Genomic DNA, 20,426 nt, shown 5'->3' with positions numbered 1-20,426 from the left:
TGTTTTTGTTCAGTGGCAGAAGTCTGAAATTTAAAACTAAAGTGAAAATTCACCCACTTGGGGAAGTTGCAGAGAGAATACTCCCCAATTTTTCATATTTCTAAAGGTCAATGTTTATATGTGCAATTAGTAGTCTTTTTTTTGTGTTAGGCATAATGGACTTGGGGTCTGCAGTTATACATTCTTCATGGGGCCTGAGATACACACAAAAAATAAATGTTTGTTGAATTAAAAATTTCCTGAATATTATATTTAGTATTGCCCTCATGTGCAATCAGAAGCATAGCACAATGCTTCTCATCCTCAAAAAAAAAAAATCAGGGACAATCAGAAAGCACTCTGTAAATAACTGCGGCTTTCTCATAGGGCATTACTCATTCCTGCATTCATTCATTAATTTCAACTCTACTGGTACTAAAAAAGCACAGCTTTTAAGAGAGACTAGTAAATGTATCACTTTATCCAGAAACATTATTTCAATAAGACCCTGTTTAAATGAAGGAGTCAATGTGTCTAGCTGTAACAGGAAGTATCTTAAGAAAGGTAGAAAAGAGATCAACAGATGTAGAAACTCCTTACTGATAAAACTTACCGTTTCTGAGACTTTTTGCCTAAAAATAAAAGAAATAGAAAAATGGCATCAGTAAAGTAGACAATTTCAATATTTTTAAAGTAAGAAGGGAGATACTTCTCAACACTAACTTTTTAAAAATATATATTTTACATCATTGTCCTTTTTTTTTTTTTTACGATGTTTGCTTTCTTTTTTCAGGTGTAGTCCCCATAGAATTTCCACCACCAATTCACTGGTGCACCATCACCATAGTCCCTTGTGTTCTTCCTGCCCTAACTTTGGTCTCTCTCCCTCCCCCTACCCTGCAGAATGTCTCTGATTTATAGTTGTCTCTATTGTTTTGTTTTGTTGTGTTTTTTATGGTTTCCCCCCCCTTGGTCCCTTATTTGATTCCCCTATATTCCTATTATAAGTGAAACCATCTGATATTTTTCTTTTTCCATCTGACTTATTTCACTGAGCATGATCCCTTCTGGCTCCCTCCATGATTCCTTCTAACTCCATCTAGCAAATGACATTATTTTATCTTTTTGATTGCTGAATAATATTCCATCGTATACATATACCACATCTTCTTGATTCAGTCATCTATTTTTGGGCATTTGGGTTGTTCCAAGTCTTACCTAATATGCTGCAAGAAACATAGGAGTGCAAGTATCCTTTTGAATTAATGTTTTCTGTCCTTTAGGTAGATCCTTAGGAGTGGAATTGCCAGGTCATATGATAGTTGCATTTTTAGTAGTCTGAGAAAGCTCCACACAACTTTCCATAGTGATTGGACCAGTTTGCATTCCACCAGCAGTGTAGGAGAATTCCTTGACTTTAGAAGTACACAATGTACTTTTTTGTTTAACTTTTGGAAAATGTTTTATTTATTTTCTTACATCTTTGTTCATTTTTGGATAGTATTTTATTTCTCTCCTTCAGTGTGGTCCCTGTAGTTCTCCCACACCACAGCACCTGTGACCCATCACCACCATCCCTTGTGCTCTCCTCTCCCCTATTTTGACCACTCTCTCTCCTCCCCAGCTATAGGTTCAGCTTGCAAGTTTTGGGGTGTTTTTTTTTCTGACACTTTGTTTGAGTTCTCTCTATTCTACAAAAAAGTGAAACCATCTGGTATTTTTTCTCCTGACTTGTTTCGCTTAGCATAATCCCTTCCATCTCCATCCATGTGGCTGCAAATGGCATGAGTTTATCTTTTTTGATCAGTCAGTAATGTTCCATTATATATATACTACATCTTCTTTATCTACTCATCTGTTTGGGGCATTTGGGTTGTTTCCATATCTTAACAATTATAAATAATGCTGCAATAAACAGGAGTGCAGATTTCCTTTTGAGTTAGTGTTTTTGTTTCTGTGTCCTTTGGGTAGATCCCTGGGAGTGGAATTGCTGGATCATATGGTAGGTCCATTTTTATTTAGTGTTTTGAGGCACCTCCGCATAGATTTCCATAGTGATGTAAATCATGCATTGATTAGGTGGCTCCCATCTCTATCAAAAAAGAGGATCTGAGGTAGTGTTCTAATTTGGTTTAGTGTTCTGATTCAAACACAGGTAGCTAGATATTCAGAACAGACTCATTTAGGCAGCTTCTTCTCAGAGCTCCATCCAATTCTCTGTGCTATTTTTAGAGACAGAAGTCTTTCCTGACTTGTCTAAAGGTAAGACCCAAAACACCCATTCACCTGTTGATCCCTCCCTACCTGCCATCTCATTCTACCTGAGAGAGACTTCACTAAGTACTGTAGGATATGTGTCATTGCACCTCACTCCATCTTTGTGAGCATTCACAAGAGAAATTTCACTCAGATCCCAGTGGAAGGAATTATACACCTCATCTGAGAAATTGATCTGTTGTTTTCTTTCCTTTGCTTGACTCTTGTTTGTGTGTGTACTATTTTTTAAATTTATATATAGTTGACATATAACATACCTTTCAGATGCACAACATAGCTATTTGATTTTGTAATATTTCAAAATGACCAGAGTAATTCTACTTAAGATCTGTCACCATCCAGTGATTTTTATCTTACAAGCTCCAGTGACTAGTATACTTGGTTATGTTTCCTTCTTTGGCTGCATGAAAACCCAGAACCAGATCTGATACCTTCTTCTATCCAGTATATACAAGATTTTATCCACACATTTTATGTTTTAACTTTACCCTGATTTCAATTTATTTTTATCCTAAATTTCAGCCTTCTTTTTCTGATTTTTGATCTAGTTTTAACTAGCTGTAATGAATGAATTTTATAAATTTTTTACAAATTATTTTAGAGGAAAAAACAGCATATACATGAGTAGATAAAGGAATGAACTGTGTAGAGTTGGTCCCCCCATATAAAATAAAGGGGGGGGGAGAGAGAGCACTTTTTTGATGAGGAAAAAAATCACTAGGGAGCAATATATTTTAATGTCTATAAACTGGGCTTTAGAATCAGTCAATCTGGGTACAGTCCTAATTACTACTAAAGTGTGTCTTTGATAGCTGTTTATCCACTTTAAGCCATAGTCTATTATCTTCACTGAATTTATAGGATAAAATATGTTCCACATATTTAGTGCAAGGCCTAGAGCCTAAACAGTGTTCAATTACTCAATTATTCACTAATTACGACGTTGAAAATTGCTGTTTAAAATATTTCTTCCCCGGGCCTCCCCAGTGGCGCAGCAGTTGAGCGCTGGGCTGTGAAGCTGCCCACAGCCTCCGCGGCACCAGTTCAATCCCTGGCCACTGGGTGAGGGTCCCACATGGCTTGCAGACCTCTCCTGCCACGCCCGCTGCTCCCCTCAGCAGTGTACTTCGTCAGTCTGCCTGTTCTGCTCCCTGCTCTGGCTCTGGTAAATTCTCTCACCCTCCCGCACTTCTGACTGTGCCCAGTGCTTGTATAAATAAATAAATAAATAAATCTTTAAAAAAATAAATAAATAAAAATAAAACAAAATATTTCTTCCAAATTCATCTTGCTGATGACATGAACCAAATTCTCTTGAGCAGGAGAGTTAAATGTGAGTTAATTTCAGATTTGGTTTGTTTATCTTCATATAAATATTTTTATTTTAGGAAAAGTGAAGCAGTGATTCACAAGCAGAATCTGTTCCCACTGAGTGAGTTTCTTTTTCTTTATAGATTTTTTTAAGGTTTATTTATTCATGCATACAAGAACTGGGGTACAGGCCAGATGTGCATGAGTGTGAGAGGATTCACCAGAGACAGAGCGGGGAACAGAACAGGCAGACTGATTGAAATACACTGCTGAGGGGAGCAGTGGGCGAGACAGGAGAGGTCTGCTGCGCCATGGGGGTCTCTCCACAGCCAGCCGGGGTGGAACCCGCACTGCAGAGGCTGCAGGCAGTTTCACAGTGCTGCGCTCAACCACCTGCACCACCAGGGAGGCCCTGAATGAGTTTCTTTTTGATGAAAGGGGAACTAGTGGGCATGTGCTCTGCTCAGTGCCCTGTTCTAGCCCTGTAAGTTGGTTCTGGTGGAAAATTCTTCCAACCAAAGAGAAAAATAGAATCTCATGAATTTGAAGACCTGTGGTGCCAGGGAGTATATCTAGATGGGAACATGACCTCTGATTCTGGTCCCAGATGATATGGATTCTTAGGGATTTGACCAAAACCATCATTACCTCAATTTCCTCATTTACCAAACAAGACCAATGACTAAGCAGAGAATGATGCTACAGGGGGTGGGGGGAAGTATTTCTAAACAAGTCCACACAGAGGGGCACATGTTTCTAGAGTCCATCCTTACTCCTTTCCCAGAAGAAAGGCGCAAACTATGAAGCTCAAGACAATCAGAACAGGTGTCGAAGTGCACATTCAAAAGAATCATCTCAAGACAAAAGGATGGGTTTCAAGACTCTGGTCATTCATTTTGGTTGTTATGCTCTCAACATTCACCTGTACCCTTTTCCTAACTGTCTGAGCCCAAAAGCCTATAAAAATCTCAAAATTCATAGTTTGTGTGTGTGTGTGTGTATACATATACATATATATACACACACACATATATGTGTATATATATATGAAAAAACTATTTTTTAAATTTTATTCTTGGAAATGCTTCAGCTACATTGTATTAGAAAAGCTCTGGGGGCTTAGCCTGGGAACCTACTAAGATTGTCTCTAGAGGAAACGTTATTCTTCATGTTTGAAAGAACAAATTTACCACTAACATTTTTTGGAAGACAAAGTCACTTGAAATTTGGAGGAAGAGAAGCTGTTTCACCAATGAAGACAACTTAAATATTCTGTGAACGAGACCCTGACTTTCCTGCACAGTGAGCCTGTGAACTTCTGCTCTTTGTTGGCTTAACTGTGACTAGCCTAACTGCCCGATATATTATCTGTTTCCTGTTTGCCCCATACTTATTCCCACAGCAGGAGCTGGCAGTTTTCAAGTTATCAGTTTGAGATCTTGTACTGAAATGACTCCAAGGCAAAAAAAATTTCAAAACAACCCCACTGCTTTTCTCACCACTGCTTGTAAAACAGCCTTAGCCAACTATACCCACCACTCCCCACACACACCCCCACACACTACGTACATGTGACTTCTATTTATTTGATTCTACTAACATTTATTAAATGATTTTGGAAATTGGGAATAAATATCCTCTTCATTAAGATGACTCACAAACCCAAAGTCCTCAGAGGTTATTTAGACAATAACTCCCTATCCCAAGTGAGAGTAATTACCTACTCTGTTCTCTATGCTCTCTGTTCTGCTTTCATCTCTTAAGGTAAGATGAAAGAAAAGACAATTAGGCTTTGAAGTCAGAGTGGCAAGAGACAAATGTTATCCTTATTTTGCTTTAGTGTAACCCTTTTGTACTTAGTATAGTGGCATAAGAGAATAAGATATAATCTCAGCAGAACTTCTAACAGGAGCAGAGACATTTAACTGCTCAGAACTCTCACCTTACAGTTAATGGAGTTCTTATTCATGGACATGCCCACCTCCATTATCTCTCTGGGATGGTTAGAAAATTAATCAAGCACCCTTATTCTTAAATTTTAGATGAAAAATCAGATTATAGTGCAAAACCATTGGGAATTAGTGGATAATATTCCTGCAATTGCCAGTAAGGGTACAGGGATTGGGTAAGAGCTACTACACAACATATTCATGGAACAGAACACATAGGAATTAATTTTATGGAAGTGTTATTAAAAGGGCAATCAACACCAAGGAAGGGTAGCACAGGGCAGTTGGTTAGCCATTGTTTTGAGGTCTTCAGTAGCCCTGAATGTGAAGCAGGGGTATCTTTTTTTCCTAAGATTTATTTTATTTATTAATGCATGCAAGAACAGGGGTGTAGGCCAGAGGTAGGGTGGGGGTGAGAGGATTCACCAAAGACAGAGTGGGAAACAGAACAGGCAGGTCTACTGAAATACACTGCTGAGGGAAGCAGCGGGCAAGACAGGAAAGGTCTGCTGTGCCATGTGGGTTAGCTCTCTGGCTGGGGATCAAACTCATGCTGCAGTGGCTGCAGATAGCTCCATAGTGCTGACGTTAACCCCTTTGCGCCACCAGGGAAGCAGGAATATCTTAAAAGCAACCCAATATCCATAAATTGCATAGTCTTGAATGTTTCTGCTAGGTGAATGTGTCTAGCTGATGTTTCAGCACATGCCCAAGCTCTGCCTCTACTGTGGGCCCGTGACTGGCAGATTGGTTCTATTTTAGGGTTTGGGACACACCCAGAGGAGGTGAGTGGAGTGAAACTTCTGTTCTTAGCTGGCGTTGTACCACCCGCTACTCCAGGCTGCAGATAATCACTTATAGAGCCGTTGTCCTGATTCCCTTCTCCATCCCAGGGTGGAGAAACTTGAGCAAGTGGTCATTTGGCTAGAACTTCAACCATGGTAACTAGATACTGGGAGAAGATATAGGATTTCCTTTGGGGACCATGTAATCCCTACATGTCAGGTTTCAGACAAACATTGGACTCTTGAGAAGGTCAGGTTTTTGGGACTGATGCCGTGAAACTTTAGTGGACATTAGAATCACTTTCTAATGGAATTATCACACTGAAATCAAAGGCATCTATGTCATCTTAGAGGAGAGAGATTATGCATCCTTTTTGCACATTAAATGAGAGCAAAGACCTACTGGAGTATCCTATTTGTTGCACCCTAGTAAGTTACCTTGAAGAATCTGAGGTTAGACCAGATTCTAATTTTTCAAAGATTTGTCAGTTAAAAAACAAAAGTCAATCAATTTGTTTTAATGAAAGTATGTACCAGAACAGCTGCCTATAAAACAGGGCCTGTCCTGCTTCAGTTGAAAATATCCTTCTTAATTCCTGTGGGTTTCTGTATTATTTTCTCTTTAATGTATTGCTTTTAGATGAAAGTAAACTCACATACCTTTTTTTAATCGCCTTGCCAGCCAAATGATGAATGCCAGTCCAGAGAATGCAGTAACCATGACTGCCACCGGAATAAAGAGAGGGTTGTAGTCACCCTCCTTGATCATTGTGAAGCTCTTGTTCAATTCTGAAAGAGAAATCAGTAAAGTGCATAGCATGAGGTCACAAACATTATTTCCTTAGTGTCATCTCATGATCGTCCACTTTTTTCCTCCTTATGTTTCCTAATAATAGCCCATTTATGCCAATTAACAGATCAGGACACTGGCCCAAGATGAGTCTACAGGAGAGGCAAAGAATGCACCCACTTAGCTAATACAATGTCTATAGAATCTCAATCCCCAGATTTGTGATTCATGGAATCACAAATATATGTACCAAAAAATATGGGCAAGAAATAGTCATTATTATATTTAGCCCCATGGCCTTATTCGATGGTCTTATTCAATTCAGAAACCCAGAGAAAAACTAAAAAGTCTAATATACTTTTGGAAAAATGAAAAGCCAATGATCTGAAACAGCTAATCAAAGTAACTTACTCATGCTTTTACTTTAAAGCCTCAGTGCAAATAACTGCCTTTTGAATGATGCATTCCTAGCTTTCCCCCTTCACTTTCTCCACAGGTAAGTAAAAGGATATATATATTTGTAAGAGTGAGTTAAATTTATTTGGGGGGGGCTTTATTGAAAAAAAAATGCCTACTTGAAAAAATCTGTCTTCTGATACCACCAATTAAAGAAACTTTCCTCTGTATATTGGTACTGTCTGATTGCCCCTTATTTTTCATATAAACCCTCTCAAGTCACTTCCATCCTCATACCCAAATATATAATGGGAAGAAGATTAAAGTTCCCAGAGGATGCAAACAGAGGGCACCTATTGGCTGCCTGAGGATTGGGAAATGTGTGCTCATTCTTCCATAAAACAGAAGATCCCATAAGCTGTAGAAAATCATTTCATGAAGACTTTCCCTCACCACCTTCATTCCCATGATCCCTTCTACCCTTGGGCCACATGGAGATCAGCTTCAGTGATAGTTGCTACAGTTCATACCATTTAAAGACTTTTGTTAATTGGTCTCAAGGGCAAATATGGATAACAATTCTTCCACATGTTAATTTAATGTCCATTTATTGAGCACCTATTGCCAGGGACTCTGTCAGTTGGAGGGTTTACAGAGATGAGGGAGACCTAGTTGTTCTCATGAACAGACAGAGATTTGGGATAGTTGAGAATTATCACAATTAGGGATAATTGAGAAGTATTTTCTACTTTGGGAATTAGGTGGTCACTGGTGATATTTGTAGAAGCATTTTAATGGAATAATAGAGAGATTATAGTGGATTATATGAACAGATAAGAAATAAATTAGTAGAGATAGAGGGCTTAGATTGTAAGAGCTAAAATAAGAGTAGAGAATTGACAGACAAAGCCAGATGGCTATCATTGAAGGAGGAAGCAAGGATAACCATGGGTTTTATAGAAAATTAATGTGTATAATTTATTTGTAAGCAACACACATTTCACAAAATGAAATTTAATCATTCAATATATCTTTCCCATTTTCTGGCTTATCTATCAGCTCCATCTTTAAGTCCTCAGTATATCAGGACGAATTACTCACTTTGACATATTGGACTGGAGTTAGACCAATTTCCAGGTGATCTACAGGTAGTTATCTTCTCCCCCATTAATGCAGTTCCTTCTGAACAGTTGAAGGTGCACACAGAAGTTAAGCTGAAGTTGGCCAGTGGGGGACTACAGTCCATGGTCCCCAAATCAGGTGCTGTTGGAGGCTCACACTGAATCACTTCAATACAAAAGAAAAAAGTCACTAGACTGAGCAGAGACCCTCTTTTGACCAAATGATTTTTGTCAAAGCTGCCTGACTGAACTGTGAAACCCATCCACATGAATCTAGACATTTCTCATTTCTAGAAATTACTTTCAACAATAAGCTTTATTCTCTTGATTACCATGGAAGGTACTGAGTCAGAGTTGAAGCCAGGAGATCATCAGAGCCCTTAGGGAATAGAAGTTGGAGGGTTGCACCCAACTTTTGTAATTCTCCAATGGCAGGAGGTGCCATACTACATGCATAGCCTTTGCCTCGGGAGCTCTTGTGGAATATTCTCAGTAAATGAAAAGAATTCTAACCCTTTCACCTGTGCTAATGTCTACCCAACTACTTTTGAAAACCATCCAATTCTCTGAAACAAATCACTCAACTTCAGCAGGTTGATCAGTTTAGTTGTATGATTTCAATAAATGATTCTGATAATTTCATTTTAGAATTAAACCACCTCAATATATGAGCCAGGAGCATAAATATAAAAACTGTCACCCAAACTTCATAAGTTTGGATGCCACCAGCTTTCTCCCATGTAGGGGCAGTCTTGTTTGTTAAAAAGGAAAACCAGCACATTTCAAATGAAAAAAAGATGAAGCTATTTTGTTTTTGTTTTTTTTTATAGCAGTTGTTTTTCTCCTGAGAGTTCATGGAGGAGGAAAAGTAAAAGGTGATTTTAAGAGTAAACCAAATAAAACAATCAAAAAAGATCTCTACTCCCCAAATAGGAAATTGGTTGATGTTAAGTAGGACACCACATAAAATAGGAATTATTGAGAGCACAGAAAAAAACAAAACAAAACTGCATGGTATTGGAACAAGAACAGACACACAGACCAATGGAATCGAATAGAAAATCCAGAAATAAAACCACAGATTTATGGGCAACTAATCTTTGACAAAGGAGCAAAGAATATGCACTGGAGCAAAGAAAGTTTGTTCAATAAAAGGTGTTGGGAAAACTGGGTCGCTACCTGTAAAAGAAGGAAGCTTGACTACTGCCTCACACCATGCACAAAAACTAACTCAAAATGGATTAAAGAACTAGACATAAGACCTGAAACCATAAAATACATAGAAGGAAATACAGGTGAAACACTACATGACATGCAATCAAAGACACCTTTATGGGCACATCACCCTAAGCAGTGATAGTGAAGGCAAAGATAAACAGCTGGGACTACATCAAATTAAAGAGCTTCTGCACAGCAAAAGAGACAATAACAAAAACAATGAGAAACCCTACCGACTGGGAGAACTTTTTTGCACACAACACTAATGATGCAAAGATGAAAAATGATGTAAGAATTATATAAAAAAACAAAAACAGAAACAAAATTTAACTGAAGTTCAGCAAGACTGGTCATTTATGCCATGGCAATGAGAAAAATAAAATAAAATAATGCAGTATAACCACATTGAATTGCTGAAAATTACATACATATGATGTGGTGACTACAGAGGTATTTGGTGGTTGTTTTTCACTTGTGGTTTTTCTTTTCATTTCAGTAACAATAACCCTTTCGAAAGTCATCAAAATTAGGATAACTTATCCTCCAAAAGTGAATATAGATTTCTTAGAATGACTCTGCTACATTTCCTCAGTGTGTTAAGTTAGGATGCCATCTCACAGCCTCTAATTTGAACAGTTACTAACAGCGACATGTTGGTTTCTGCGATGACCAGTTCCCATGTGGTTCACATGTGGTTTCTTCAATCCCAATCATTTCTGTTCCCTCAGAGCAATTGAAGGCACACTGTGAGCTGAAGCTGAAGTCTCCCAAAGGATGAGTACAGGTCATGGTTCCCAGCTCTGGGGCCTCCAAAGACTCACACTGAATCACTTCAATAAGAAAAGAAAAGCTATTAGGTAGTGTCAGGAGGACCTGAAGCCTGGATATGAATCCTTTCTGCACCTGATAACCATGTGCCTTATGGCAAATGACTTAAACCTACCGATTTCAGTTTCTTCATCTGAAAGAGAGGAATAATGATAACTATGCTACTTCCTAGGGTTGGTGTGAAAATTAAATGATTTAAATCAAGTAGGGATTTTAGGAAAGAGCCTGGCTCACAGGAAGTCCTAATTAAATAGTAGCTAGTATTATCTGGGAGAGAATTTTTAAACCTATATGGTTTTATGTGGGAATGACTATTGGTATTATCTGGGAGAGAATTTTTAAACCTATATGGTTTTATGTGGGAATGACTAGCTCAGTTTGGAAATAATTTCTATGTACTAGAATATCTGGAGTGGGAGGTTCTGCCCAGAATTAGTTAGAAAGGAAGAAAATAGAAACTTTGGGGAACATCTTGGCCTCCAGATTATCTTTGCCTTTCTAGTTCCATAAATTTAGTTCTGATTTTGACAACCTTCTCCAGAAATTGTATTGATTTCCCTGTTCTGACTGGTGGTGTAGTAGATCAAATGAAGACTGGAAATCAGTCATCCCAATTCAGGTCTTGCCATTCCACTTGTGTTTCCTGGAATAAATGATCCCTGAATTGTGTTTTAAAGATGAATAGTATGTCAGTCAAGTGCAGAATGAGAGGAAAAACCATGAACAGGTCAAACCATAAACAAGCCACAAATGAAATACAAAACCTATGTAGTAAGTGTGAAGAACTACAAGTATATTGATAGAAGAGGAGGCAGGGATGATGTGAGATGAGATTAGGGAGAAAGAGAAGAGCTATGACAAAATGTTCTTATCTTTCTTCATTGATTTAAGGAATACCTACTATATATCAAATATTACTCTGAACTTTGCAGAGTTTACATGGTTATCTATGTGAGGTGTTTGAATGTTTTTAATTGAACAGCCTGACAGGAGTATGAATAATGTATTTGAGGGAAAATAACTTTAAACTTGTGGAACTTAGCTAAGAGATTATTGAAATAATTTAGGAGGAAGATAAGGGCAACAATGGTGGAATTGACAAGTAGAAAACAAATTGGTCAAATAATGTTATAAAAATGTGTGGTATGTTACTTTGCATAAATATAAGAGCACATGAAAGAATGAAAGAATCTCAGGGGACCACCCATAAGAATAGTGGTGCCAATTACTGAGCTAGGCAATGCAAATAGGGAAGTCAGCTGGCAAAGTGAGTTTTACAGTCTTTGAGGCATCTCAAAGGCTATGCTTAGCATATCAAGGCTGGAAACAGATTTGTCAGTCCAAAACTGACAAAGATTTCTGAGTCCACAAATGCCAGTAAATTTAACCAAAGGAGACTTACAGAGCCAGAGTCAATTGACAAAACACAGAGGATGAGATTAACCACAGTGTATAGGCTTGGATAAGTGCCCCTGTGAAGAAACTCAAGGAGAAATGATCCCAGATAGAAGAAGAAGCAGGAGTGGCCTCCCTGGTGGCGCAGCCCTTGAGCGCTGGGTTGCAAAGCGGCCCGCAGCCTCTGCAGCGCTGGCTGCAGCGCCTGTTTGATCCCTGACCACCGAGCAAGGGCCCCACATGGCGCCCAGACCTCTCCTTCTGCCCGCTGCTGCTCCCCTCAGCAGTGTATTTCATCAGTCTGCCTATTCTGGTGAATTCTCTCACCCTCCCGGCTTCTGACTGTACCCAGTGCTTGTAGAAAGAAAGAGAGAAAGAGGAAAAGAAAAGAAAAAGAAAGAAAGAGAGAGAGAGAGAGAGAAAGAAAGGGAGAGAAAGGAAAGAAAGAAAGAAAGAAAGAGAGAGAGAAAGAGAGAAAGAGAGAAAGAGGAAAAGAAAAGAAAAAGAAAGAAAGAGAGAGAGAGAGAGAAAGAAAGGGAGAGAAAGAAAGAAAGGGAGAGAGAAAGAAAGAAAGAAAGAAAGAAAGAAAGAAAGAAAGAAAGAAAGAAAGAAAGAAAGAAAGAAAGAAAGAAAGAAAGAAAGAAAGAAAGAAAGAAAGAAAGAAAGAAAGAAAGAGAGAAAGCAAGCTTTAAAAAAAAAAGGAGAAGCAGGAAAGAGTGATATGTGGAAACTGAGACAAAAAAAAAAAAAAAGGCGGGGGGAAGAGTAAAATTTTCAAAAAGGAATTAAAAATTAAAGGATGTACCAATGATAAAAAGACTTAAAAATAAAGTTGAGAAATGGACTCAGGATAGGCATCACGGTTTAAGGCTCAAGTGAAATGACTTATAACAATGCCAGTTGGTTTACATTTAAATTGTTTTGACTTTAAATCTTTATCCTTTGCAAACATCGGTCCTTTTTCTTCCTATAATTTTCTATTTTATGCATGAGATACTTCAAACATAGTTTTGAAACTTGGCCAACATCAATCAAAGGATTTGGTGTATCTTTTAGTAGCGAGTTGACTGGGTCAAAGACACCTTGTCTTTAAATCTATGTGTTCCTACATTTCTGTTTCTGCCTTCACAATTCTGAATAATTTCAAGAGACTCCGAATGATTCTCCTCATCTGCTCTCATGTTGTTCTCTAGTCCATGCTATACAGTACTTCTCAGATAATTGCTCTAAGTGAAGGTGCTCAGACACTGGGTGTTTTCCCATTGCCAAATAAAGGCCAGATTCCTTCATTAGGCAACCTCCAGAATCCATAAGCTTACTCCAGTTTATTTTGTTCCCCATCAGACTCAATTATAGCATAGACAATTTCCACTTATTCTAAATCCTTCAAGGCAGAACCCAGGATAGATTTTTCTTCATATCCCTTGAAATAAATGTGTTAAATCTATTATTATATATCTGACATATACTTCATTTCATGATGGCCTTGACCTGTCTTAACTTTGAGGATGACATTTAAAAACAAATAAACAATAACAAGATTACCTTCTGAATAGCTCATACTCCTAACAACAAATGATATTTCTTTCAGACTAATGAATCCAACAAATTTATTAGATTACAATCTCCATAAATATAAGAATCTACCATGCCCAATTCATTGGCATTATTGCAATCTTTATAGCATTTATTCCAATGTTTTCTTTTTTGTGATTTTCTAAAGGACTTGAGAACTGCATTAAAACTCCATGATGACTTATGAATTCTTTACAGAAAGGTAACAACATTGTGCAAGCATAGTCTTCTGATTGAAACTTCCCATTTCTCAGAATGACTGTTTTATTTTGTCCCAACCATAAACTATGCTGTCTCCAGTGACTTTACATAGAAAGAAACAAAGAAAGGAGAGAGACTTACCAAACTGACATTGGGGACCATAGTACCCCACATTGCAGTTGCAAGTATAATTATTGATGGTTTCCACACAGTCTCCGTGGCCACTGCATGACAAGGGGTGGCAAGAAGCTTTAAGGGGGTCAGAAAATAAAACATTTTAATGTGATTATTTTTAGTGTCCATAGTCATTTCTTTAGACATAGACAGCTTTTCTGGCTAAGACTATTTTAATAACCAGAAAAGGTGTATTTGTGCATTCATAGCACTTTTTATATAAAAACCATATGTTAAAATTTTTATTTATATGATATACTTGCTAGATACCATGGATATTTGTTTTTAGAATCAATTTATTGATTACCTATAACACTTTGGGGAAACTTAGTGTCATAATAAGAAACTCTTAAAATTTATTTGGTTTTAATGATAACCTGATTCTAATAATTTCTGCTATGCTTGGGAATCCCTTCTTTAAAGAAGCCATTAAGATGAAAAAGTCCAAATTTGCTAAATTAGTAGTGAGTCCAGTTTACAAGAGACCAAACTGACTATGTCTCATTGTTAAAATAGGATTTGGAAAAATCCTGCTTTGGAACTGTGATAATGGTTTTTACAGAAATATTCGTAAATCATATATAGATATATAAATCAGGTAAGATTAGCCCAAGAAAGCCTTTACCAAGCCCCATACTTTTTAATGAGGAAACAGTGATGGGAGGCTTAGCTCTTGACTAGGCCCAAGTCTCTGTGGACACTACTCTGACTTATTATCAGGGATGCTGGCCCTCTAGTTTTTCCTCTTTACTTCCCACATCTCTTATCACCTTGTAGCTTGATTGAAAGGCATAGTTTTTGGCTATAGGGACCAGCTTCACTTGTTAAAAGGGTTCAGCAGTGATATGATTCTGACTTATTTAAAGGTGTGGAAGTACTGAAGATCGTACTATCAACTGCTTTCTTCCCCCAGCACTTCCACTGCTCTGGCTAGTTATTTCCTTCAACCAGGCCCTTCCTCAGCACCACAGCAGCTTGCTCACTCCCACCTGTGTAACAGAGGGCCCTCTTCGCTTTGTGGCAGGCGTCATCATTCCATTTTCCTGCGTCTTTTTCCCTCTTGATATAGATCTCCACACAGTCCTCTTTTGATTTCTTGTTGTTGGGCTCCCCATGCCCCCAGTTCTCTGCTTCTTTAGTGAGAGTCTTGTTGGTTCCCACCCAGGTCCACAATTTTCCTATTTTCCGGATTCCTATCCAGTAGTAAGTCTGACTGCGGGGAAGCTCCCTGTTCAGGTACTCAATTTCTCCCTTGTTTTGTATGGCAACCATGTCCGTGTAATTTTGCTGGCAGAACCTTCTAGCCTTTTCCCAGTTCATGGGATTAGTAGAATAATGGTAAGTCCAGCAGTCAGTTCCATGATGGGCAAGGAAATCTGAAAGACATGAGTTAGGTAGGCTCTGTCACAGCTAAAGCATACCAGGATACTAACCCAGGCTGAGAATCACCTAGAAATAAGGAAACTGATACCTCAACAATGTAACTACATCCTTGAGATGATAGAATTAGTCATTTGCAGGTTTGATGATCTTGACTTCCTGGTCCTAATTTTCACCATAATAGAACATCCTTTTGCTCACAGTTCTATTTTAGTCAAATTCGCTGGCTTTCTAGATTTTCATGAAATAGTCTTCTCAAAATTCTTTCAAGAGATATTTAATCAACATATTTTAGAAGTTCATATTTCTTTTCCTTTGGCTATCCATCATTTAAAACTAATTTAAGTGCATTATCATATAACTCTAAGATTTACTGTCTGCTTTTTTTATCTTAGGATACATTCTTAAAGGCCAATATTTATGTTCCTAAAGAAAAAATGAAATAAGAATGGGAATAATGATGGCTTTTCAAGTAATCTTTTTTTTTTCAGATCAAAAAGATAATATTTGCCATAATACTTTATAGAAAAGGAAAGCCTAAATACACAGTGTAAACCTTGTATATCTAACTACTCAACAACAATTTATAAAACCAAATAATGTAAGTTAGAAAACTGACTTAGATCATGTTCTACACACAAAGGTATTTAATTAATAGTATTTGATAATCATATGGGTTCTTCAAATACAAGGGTTTTTGAAGAAACCCAAACACATAAATAAGTAAGGCTCCATAGTCATAGCTACCATCCTAAGCATGATGTGATCTGGATGAAACAGTAATATGCTATAAGGTCAGTCCACAGCTATTTTTTTAATATTTTATTTTATATAATTTTTACATCATTTTTCATCTTTGCACAATGTATGCATTTTCATTATGGTTATAATCCCCATACAATTGCACCCCCCCTTAGTTCGACTCTAGTCCTTCCTATCCCCACCCCCCCATCCCCCCTCTCCCACAGTGTGTCTCTGGTTTATAGCTGCTTGTTGATTTTGATTTTTACTTTGTATTGATTAGTCTTTTTCCTGGTCTCTTATTTAAGTTTTCTAAATTCCTGCTATGAGTGACAGTCCACAGCTATTAACATTTATTATACTTTCACTGTGTAGGGTCAACCCCATGGAGGAATGCCAAAGATAACACAGACCTCATTTTTAGTGTCCTAAAGCTTCTGAACAAGGAAGAACAGGTGCTAAGAAAACATAATTAATCTTGACCCAATTTAAATATATAAGAGCTGAAAAGAGAACTGAGAAATAGGAATGATTAATGAATAAAGAAAATCATCAGATAAACTTTTGGAGCAGAATTCTGAAGGTGCAACCCATTTGCATGTAAATTCTAAGAATGAAAAAGCTGTTTTGTTCACTACTGTACCCTCAGAGCCCAGAATAATTTCGGGCACATTTCAGGGACTCAGAAACCTTTGTTTAATGAGACTACAGCACGAGGTAGATGTGTGAGAGGCTGCACATTTGCTTGAGCAGAGCTGACACTCCATGCTAGAGAGGAAGGCCCTAGTTAGCAATGGGAAAGAAAGTTCAAACTTTGCTGTAGAGTGTTCAAGAATCAGACATAAAACTATCGCATCAATGAGGGAAAGATCAAAAGATATATAAAGATCTGTCTGTAAGGAGCTTACGCTTTAATCTTAGAATGGGATTGCTGTACCCTCAGAGAAAACAGAAAATGTAGTCTAAATATTTGGAAGTGCCTGGTCAACTATTTCTTTGTTGACTTTATTCTTTCATCATTAAAATTTTAGTGGGATTTTTAGGATTTGGACCCTACAGGAAAAGGGTGGGTCAGGATTAGGAGACTTCTAGGGGAGCACTAAAAATGAGAGGAAGAGGAGATAGAAGTAGCTAGCTGTCTACCTACTAATTTTCCCTGCTATCATGTACACACAGTGGATATTTAAGAAAAACAGCATTAAAAAGTCTTAGTAATATACAAACACCACAGCTTACCACAGCAGAGCACTATCCAGACCCACAATCTGAAGACATCCCAGATGGCCCTCTGAACACTCTGACATTTCCCTGGAAATATCTGCAAATAAAACATATTATACTTAGATTTATACTCTTAAATCACAAGTTTCCAGCACCTTGAGGAGGTTCCCACAACTTTTTTTAAAGTCCAAAACATAATATCTACTTACTAAAGCTGTTCTGGGTAATGGATTTCTTAGACAGGAGTGAAAAAGTAGCACAAAATTTGCCTCAAAACTGATGAATAGGAGCTTTTTTGAAATTCATTTCTTATTCTTGAGTTACTGATTGTCACTGATTATTTCTACATTTTAGTAATTTTTGTACTGCTTTTCTACTGAGCTGTTAGGTGAAACTATTTGATGTTTAGTATGTATATTTTTAAGTGTTCTTTGGTGTTTAATGAACTGCTAATGTCTAGATTGATTGTTAAAAGTTCACATTTGCTTATAACGGCTCAATGATTTAAGTACCTTTAAAAAATAAAATAGCCAAAAGATGCCTGTAAAGAAAAGTAGTTCAACTAAAAAGAAATGCATGTTTATGCAACACGAATGTCAAAGCCACAAATTTTCTGCACACCTTCAGTATTTCACTTCTCAGACAGCCTGTTTTAGTTCCCACAAAATGCAAATTTTAACAAGATAGACTTCTTCAAGAATCTCAGCACAAGTGGATCAAATTGGAAAAATAAGCACACGCAAGCAGGTTCAAGAGCACTATTTTGAACAACATTTTTAGTTCTTGACTTTTTTTTTTAACTCAAAATGAAATGTGTTGCTCCTGTCCTTTGCCACCTGCCTTGCAATCCCAAAATGAGGTTCTGTCTGAACACCTGGAAAACTTTTAGACTTGAAGCTCACCATGTCTTTGCTGGGTCCTTCTGTAGATCTCCAGTAGCCCTTCAGCCTCTCTCAACTTAGCAGCAGGGTGACAGGGTCCTTGTCTGGCATAGGTGAGCTGTGCTGAGGAAGACTGCGAGTAACAAGTAACGGTGATAGGCTGGTTTTCCCCCCTCACTTTAACCAGGTCTCAGATCTCTCCTCCCCTTCTCCTTCCCCTCCGCCATCACTTCTCTTTCCCCACCCCTTCCCTAGTCCAGCCTCTGTCACCTCCCTTTTTGGCTTTTCTTTACGGGTGTCTTTTGGCCTGTAAAGTTTTTAAAGAGCAGCTGACCAGTGTCTAGTTGCTAGATTCTCCACTCTTTCCCTCTTCCTATTCTTTTCTGTCTCATTTCTTCTTCTTTCCAACCCCCTTTCCCCCCCCCCCCCCTTTCCTTTCTTCTTTAAAAACACTCAGCTTTCTCTTGGCTACTCATGTTGGAGGCAGCTCCTGTATTATATCCAGTTGAGGATCTCTAGAATTCTAACTTCAATAAAGTAGGAAATTTTCACTTAAGACTCAAACACAATAAATGAATTTATTGGAGAAATCCATATTACAATGATAGAAACATACCATTCAATTGGCAGTAGAAGAGCTGGGGGAGGTAATGAAATCCTGGCAAAGTTCCAGAGACTGGCACATAGTGTGGGCAGGACCAAGCTCAGGGAATCCATATATCTGTAAAGAGAATTGTCACCTTTCAGGGCCAGAGTCCCTGGTCGTTCTCACCAAACCTTAGAGAAGTCCGCAGGGCTTCAGCATGGGGTCCCCAGCATCTCAGTGTGCTTCAACTTCAGTGCTTATATTTATATTACTTTACAGAGGCATCTTATCAGGACAACCTGTTAATTTTGATTTAGGAGTGGACTTTCAGCATAAACAAGTTTTCATCTGTCCTTACCTTGTGCATGTCTGTTTATCACTGTCTTTGTAAACAAGTGACTTTCCTTTATTTTAAATTTGTTAATTTTATATCAAAATTTGTCAACTTGTCATTCCTTTATAAAACTATGTTATTGTGGAGTACAATTAACTTTTTAAAATGTATACAAGCTCCCCCTCACTGACTTGCTATTCCAATCCTGGCTGTCTCATCTTTGAATTCCATCTAAATGCTGATGACTCCCAAATTTCTATATCTAGCCAGGACCATCCCTTTCCCTGAAAGCACTCTTTTCCCAGCCAGTACACGCTCACATTACCCCCTCTATCCTTTCCTTCTCCCCACCCCATTGCTTTTTAATTGATAGCTTCAGTCTCTCAGATTCTCCCACCTTTCCATCAGTTAGACTCATTACAATGGCAATAAAAATTGCGTCTTGATCTGTCAGTATTATTACAATGTCAATACATATGACCCCCTCATTATTGTAAAACCACACAGTTAAAACAGTATCTTGAATAACCTACAGACTAGATTAATTTCAGTTCCTTCTCCTCCCTCTTTCCTTGCTCTCCCTCTAGCGGAGGTTCTTATTAACGGCATCTCCTAAAGCCAAGCACTGAAAAGAGCGAAGTGCTCCAGTATCTTGCTTGCTCTCAGGAATTTGGGGCCTACAAGTACTCTTACATTTTTGGAGTGTAAAATGTGAAAGAGATACAATGCATATGAAATTGGCCAGGATAGAACTCATGCTGTAGTGGCTGCAGTGGCTTGATAGGAAGCAACCCATATGGCGCAACAGACCTCTCATGTCTCACCCTCTGCGCCCCTTGGCAGTGTATTTCAGTACATGTCTGTTCTGCTCCCCACTCTGTCTCTGGTGAATCCCCTCACCTTCTACACCTCTGGCTTATACTCCGGTTCTTGTATGCATAAATAAATAAATCCTTTTTAAAAAATGCATATGAAATTGGGACCCATATGATAAAGGTCAATGAAAAGAAAAAATTGACAAACAGATTTGAATTTTCAAGATAACACAATAGATAAAGAGTTCAACATTCCATATTTACTGCCGGCCATATTTTTGCCATATATTGCCAATCTTTATAAAGATTAAATATTATTACTTCCCAGAAGATACTGTTATTATCTCCCCTTTAAGGAATTTTAGAGAGGTTGAGAAGTTGCCTTTGTCATATAGTAAGAAAGACCATTGGGGTTTTGAACCTAGGTCAATTAATTCTAAAGCTTGTGCTTGATTATTAAACTGAACTC

The 20,426-nt window shown here is 38.0% G+C and overlaps 2 protein-coding genes across 2 annotated transcripts in view; both read right to left on the bottom strand.

Moving 5' to 3' along the window:
• Window positions 1-5,554, bottom strand: part of SELP (selectin P) — a gene marked incomplete at both ends in the record, with an annotated part of 69,002 nt that extends 63,448 nt beyond the window's left edge. Inside the window, one exon of the mRNA XM_084250075.1 lies at window positions 5,510-5,554. Coding sequence (XP_084106201.1) covers window positions 5,510-5,554 — 45 coding nt within the window. The remainder of the gene's footprint in view (window positions 1-5,509) is intronic.
• Window positions 5,555-5,592: 38 nt separating this feature from the next.
• On the bottom strand, window positions 5,593-19,175 carry SELL (selectin L; the record flags this gene model as incomplete). Its single annotated transcript, XM_084250074.1, has 8 exons — window positions 5,593-5,597; window positions 6,962-7,090; window positions 8,589-8,774; window positions 10,471-10,656; window positions 13,967-14,074; window positions 14,989-15,375; window positions 17,357-17,438; window positions 19,167-19,175. 8 exons carry the CDS (start codon window positions 19,173-19,175, stop codon window positions 5,593-5,595), a joined length of 1,092 nt encoding a protein of 363 aa, XP_084106200.1.
• Between the last annotated feature and the right edge of the window lie 1,251 nt (window positions 19,176-20,426).

This window comes from Talpa europaea (assembly GCF_964194135.1).
Source record: "Talpa europaea genome assembly, chromosome: 12".
Classification (NCBI taxonomy): domain Eukaryota; kingdom Metazoa; phylum Chordata; class Mammalia; order Eulipotyphla; family Talpidae; genus Talpa; species Talpa europaea.
The sequence above is the reverse complement of the archived record's forward strand: the minus strand, read 5'-3'. Positions and strand labels throughout refer to the sequence as shown.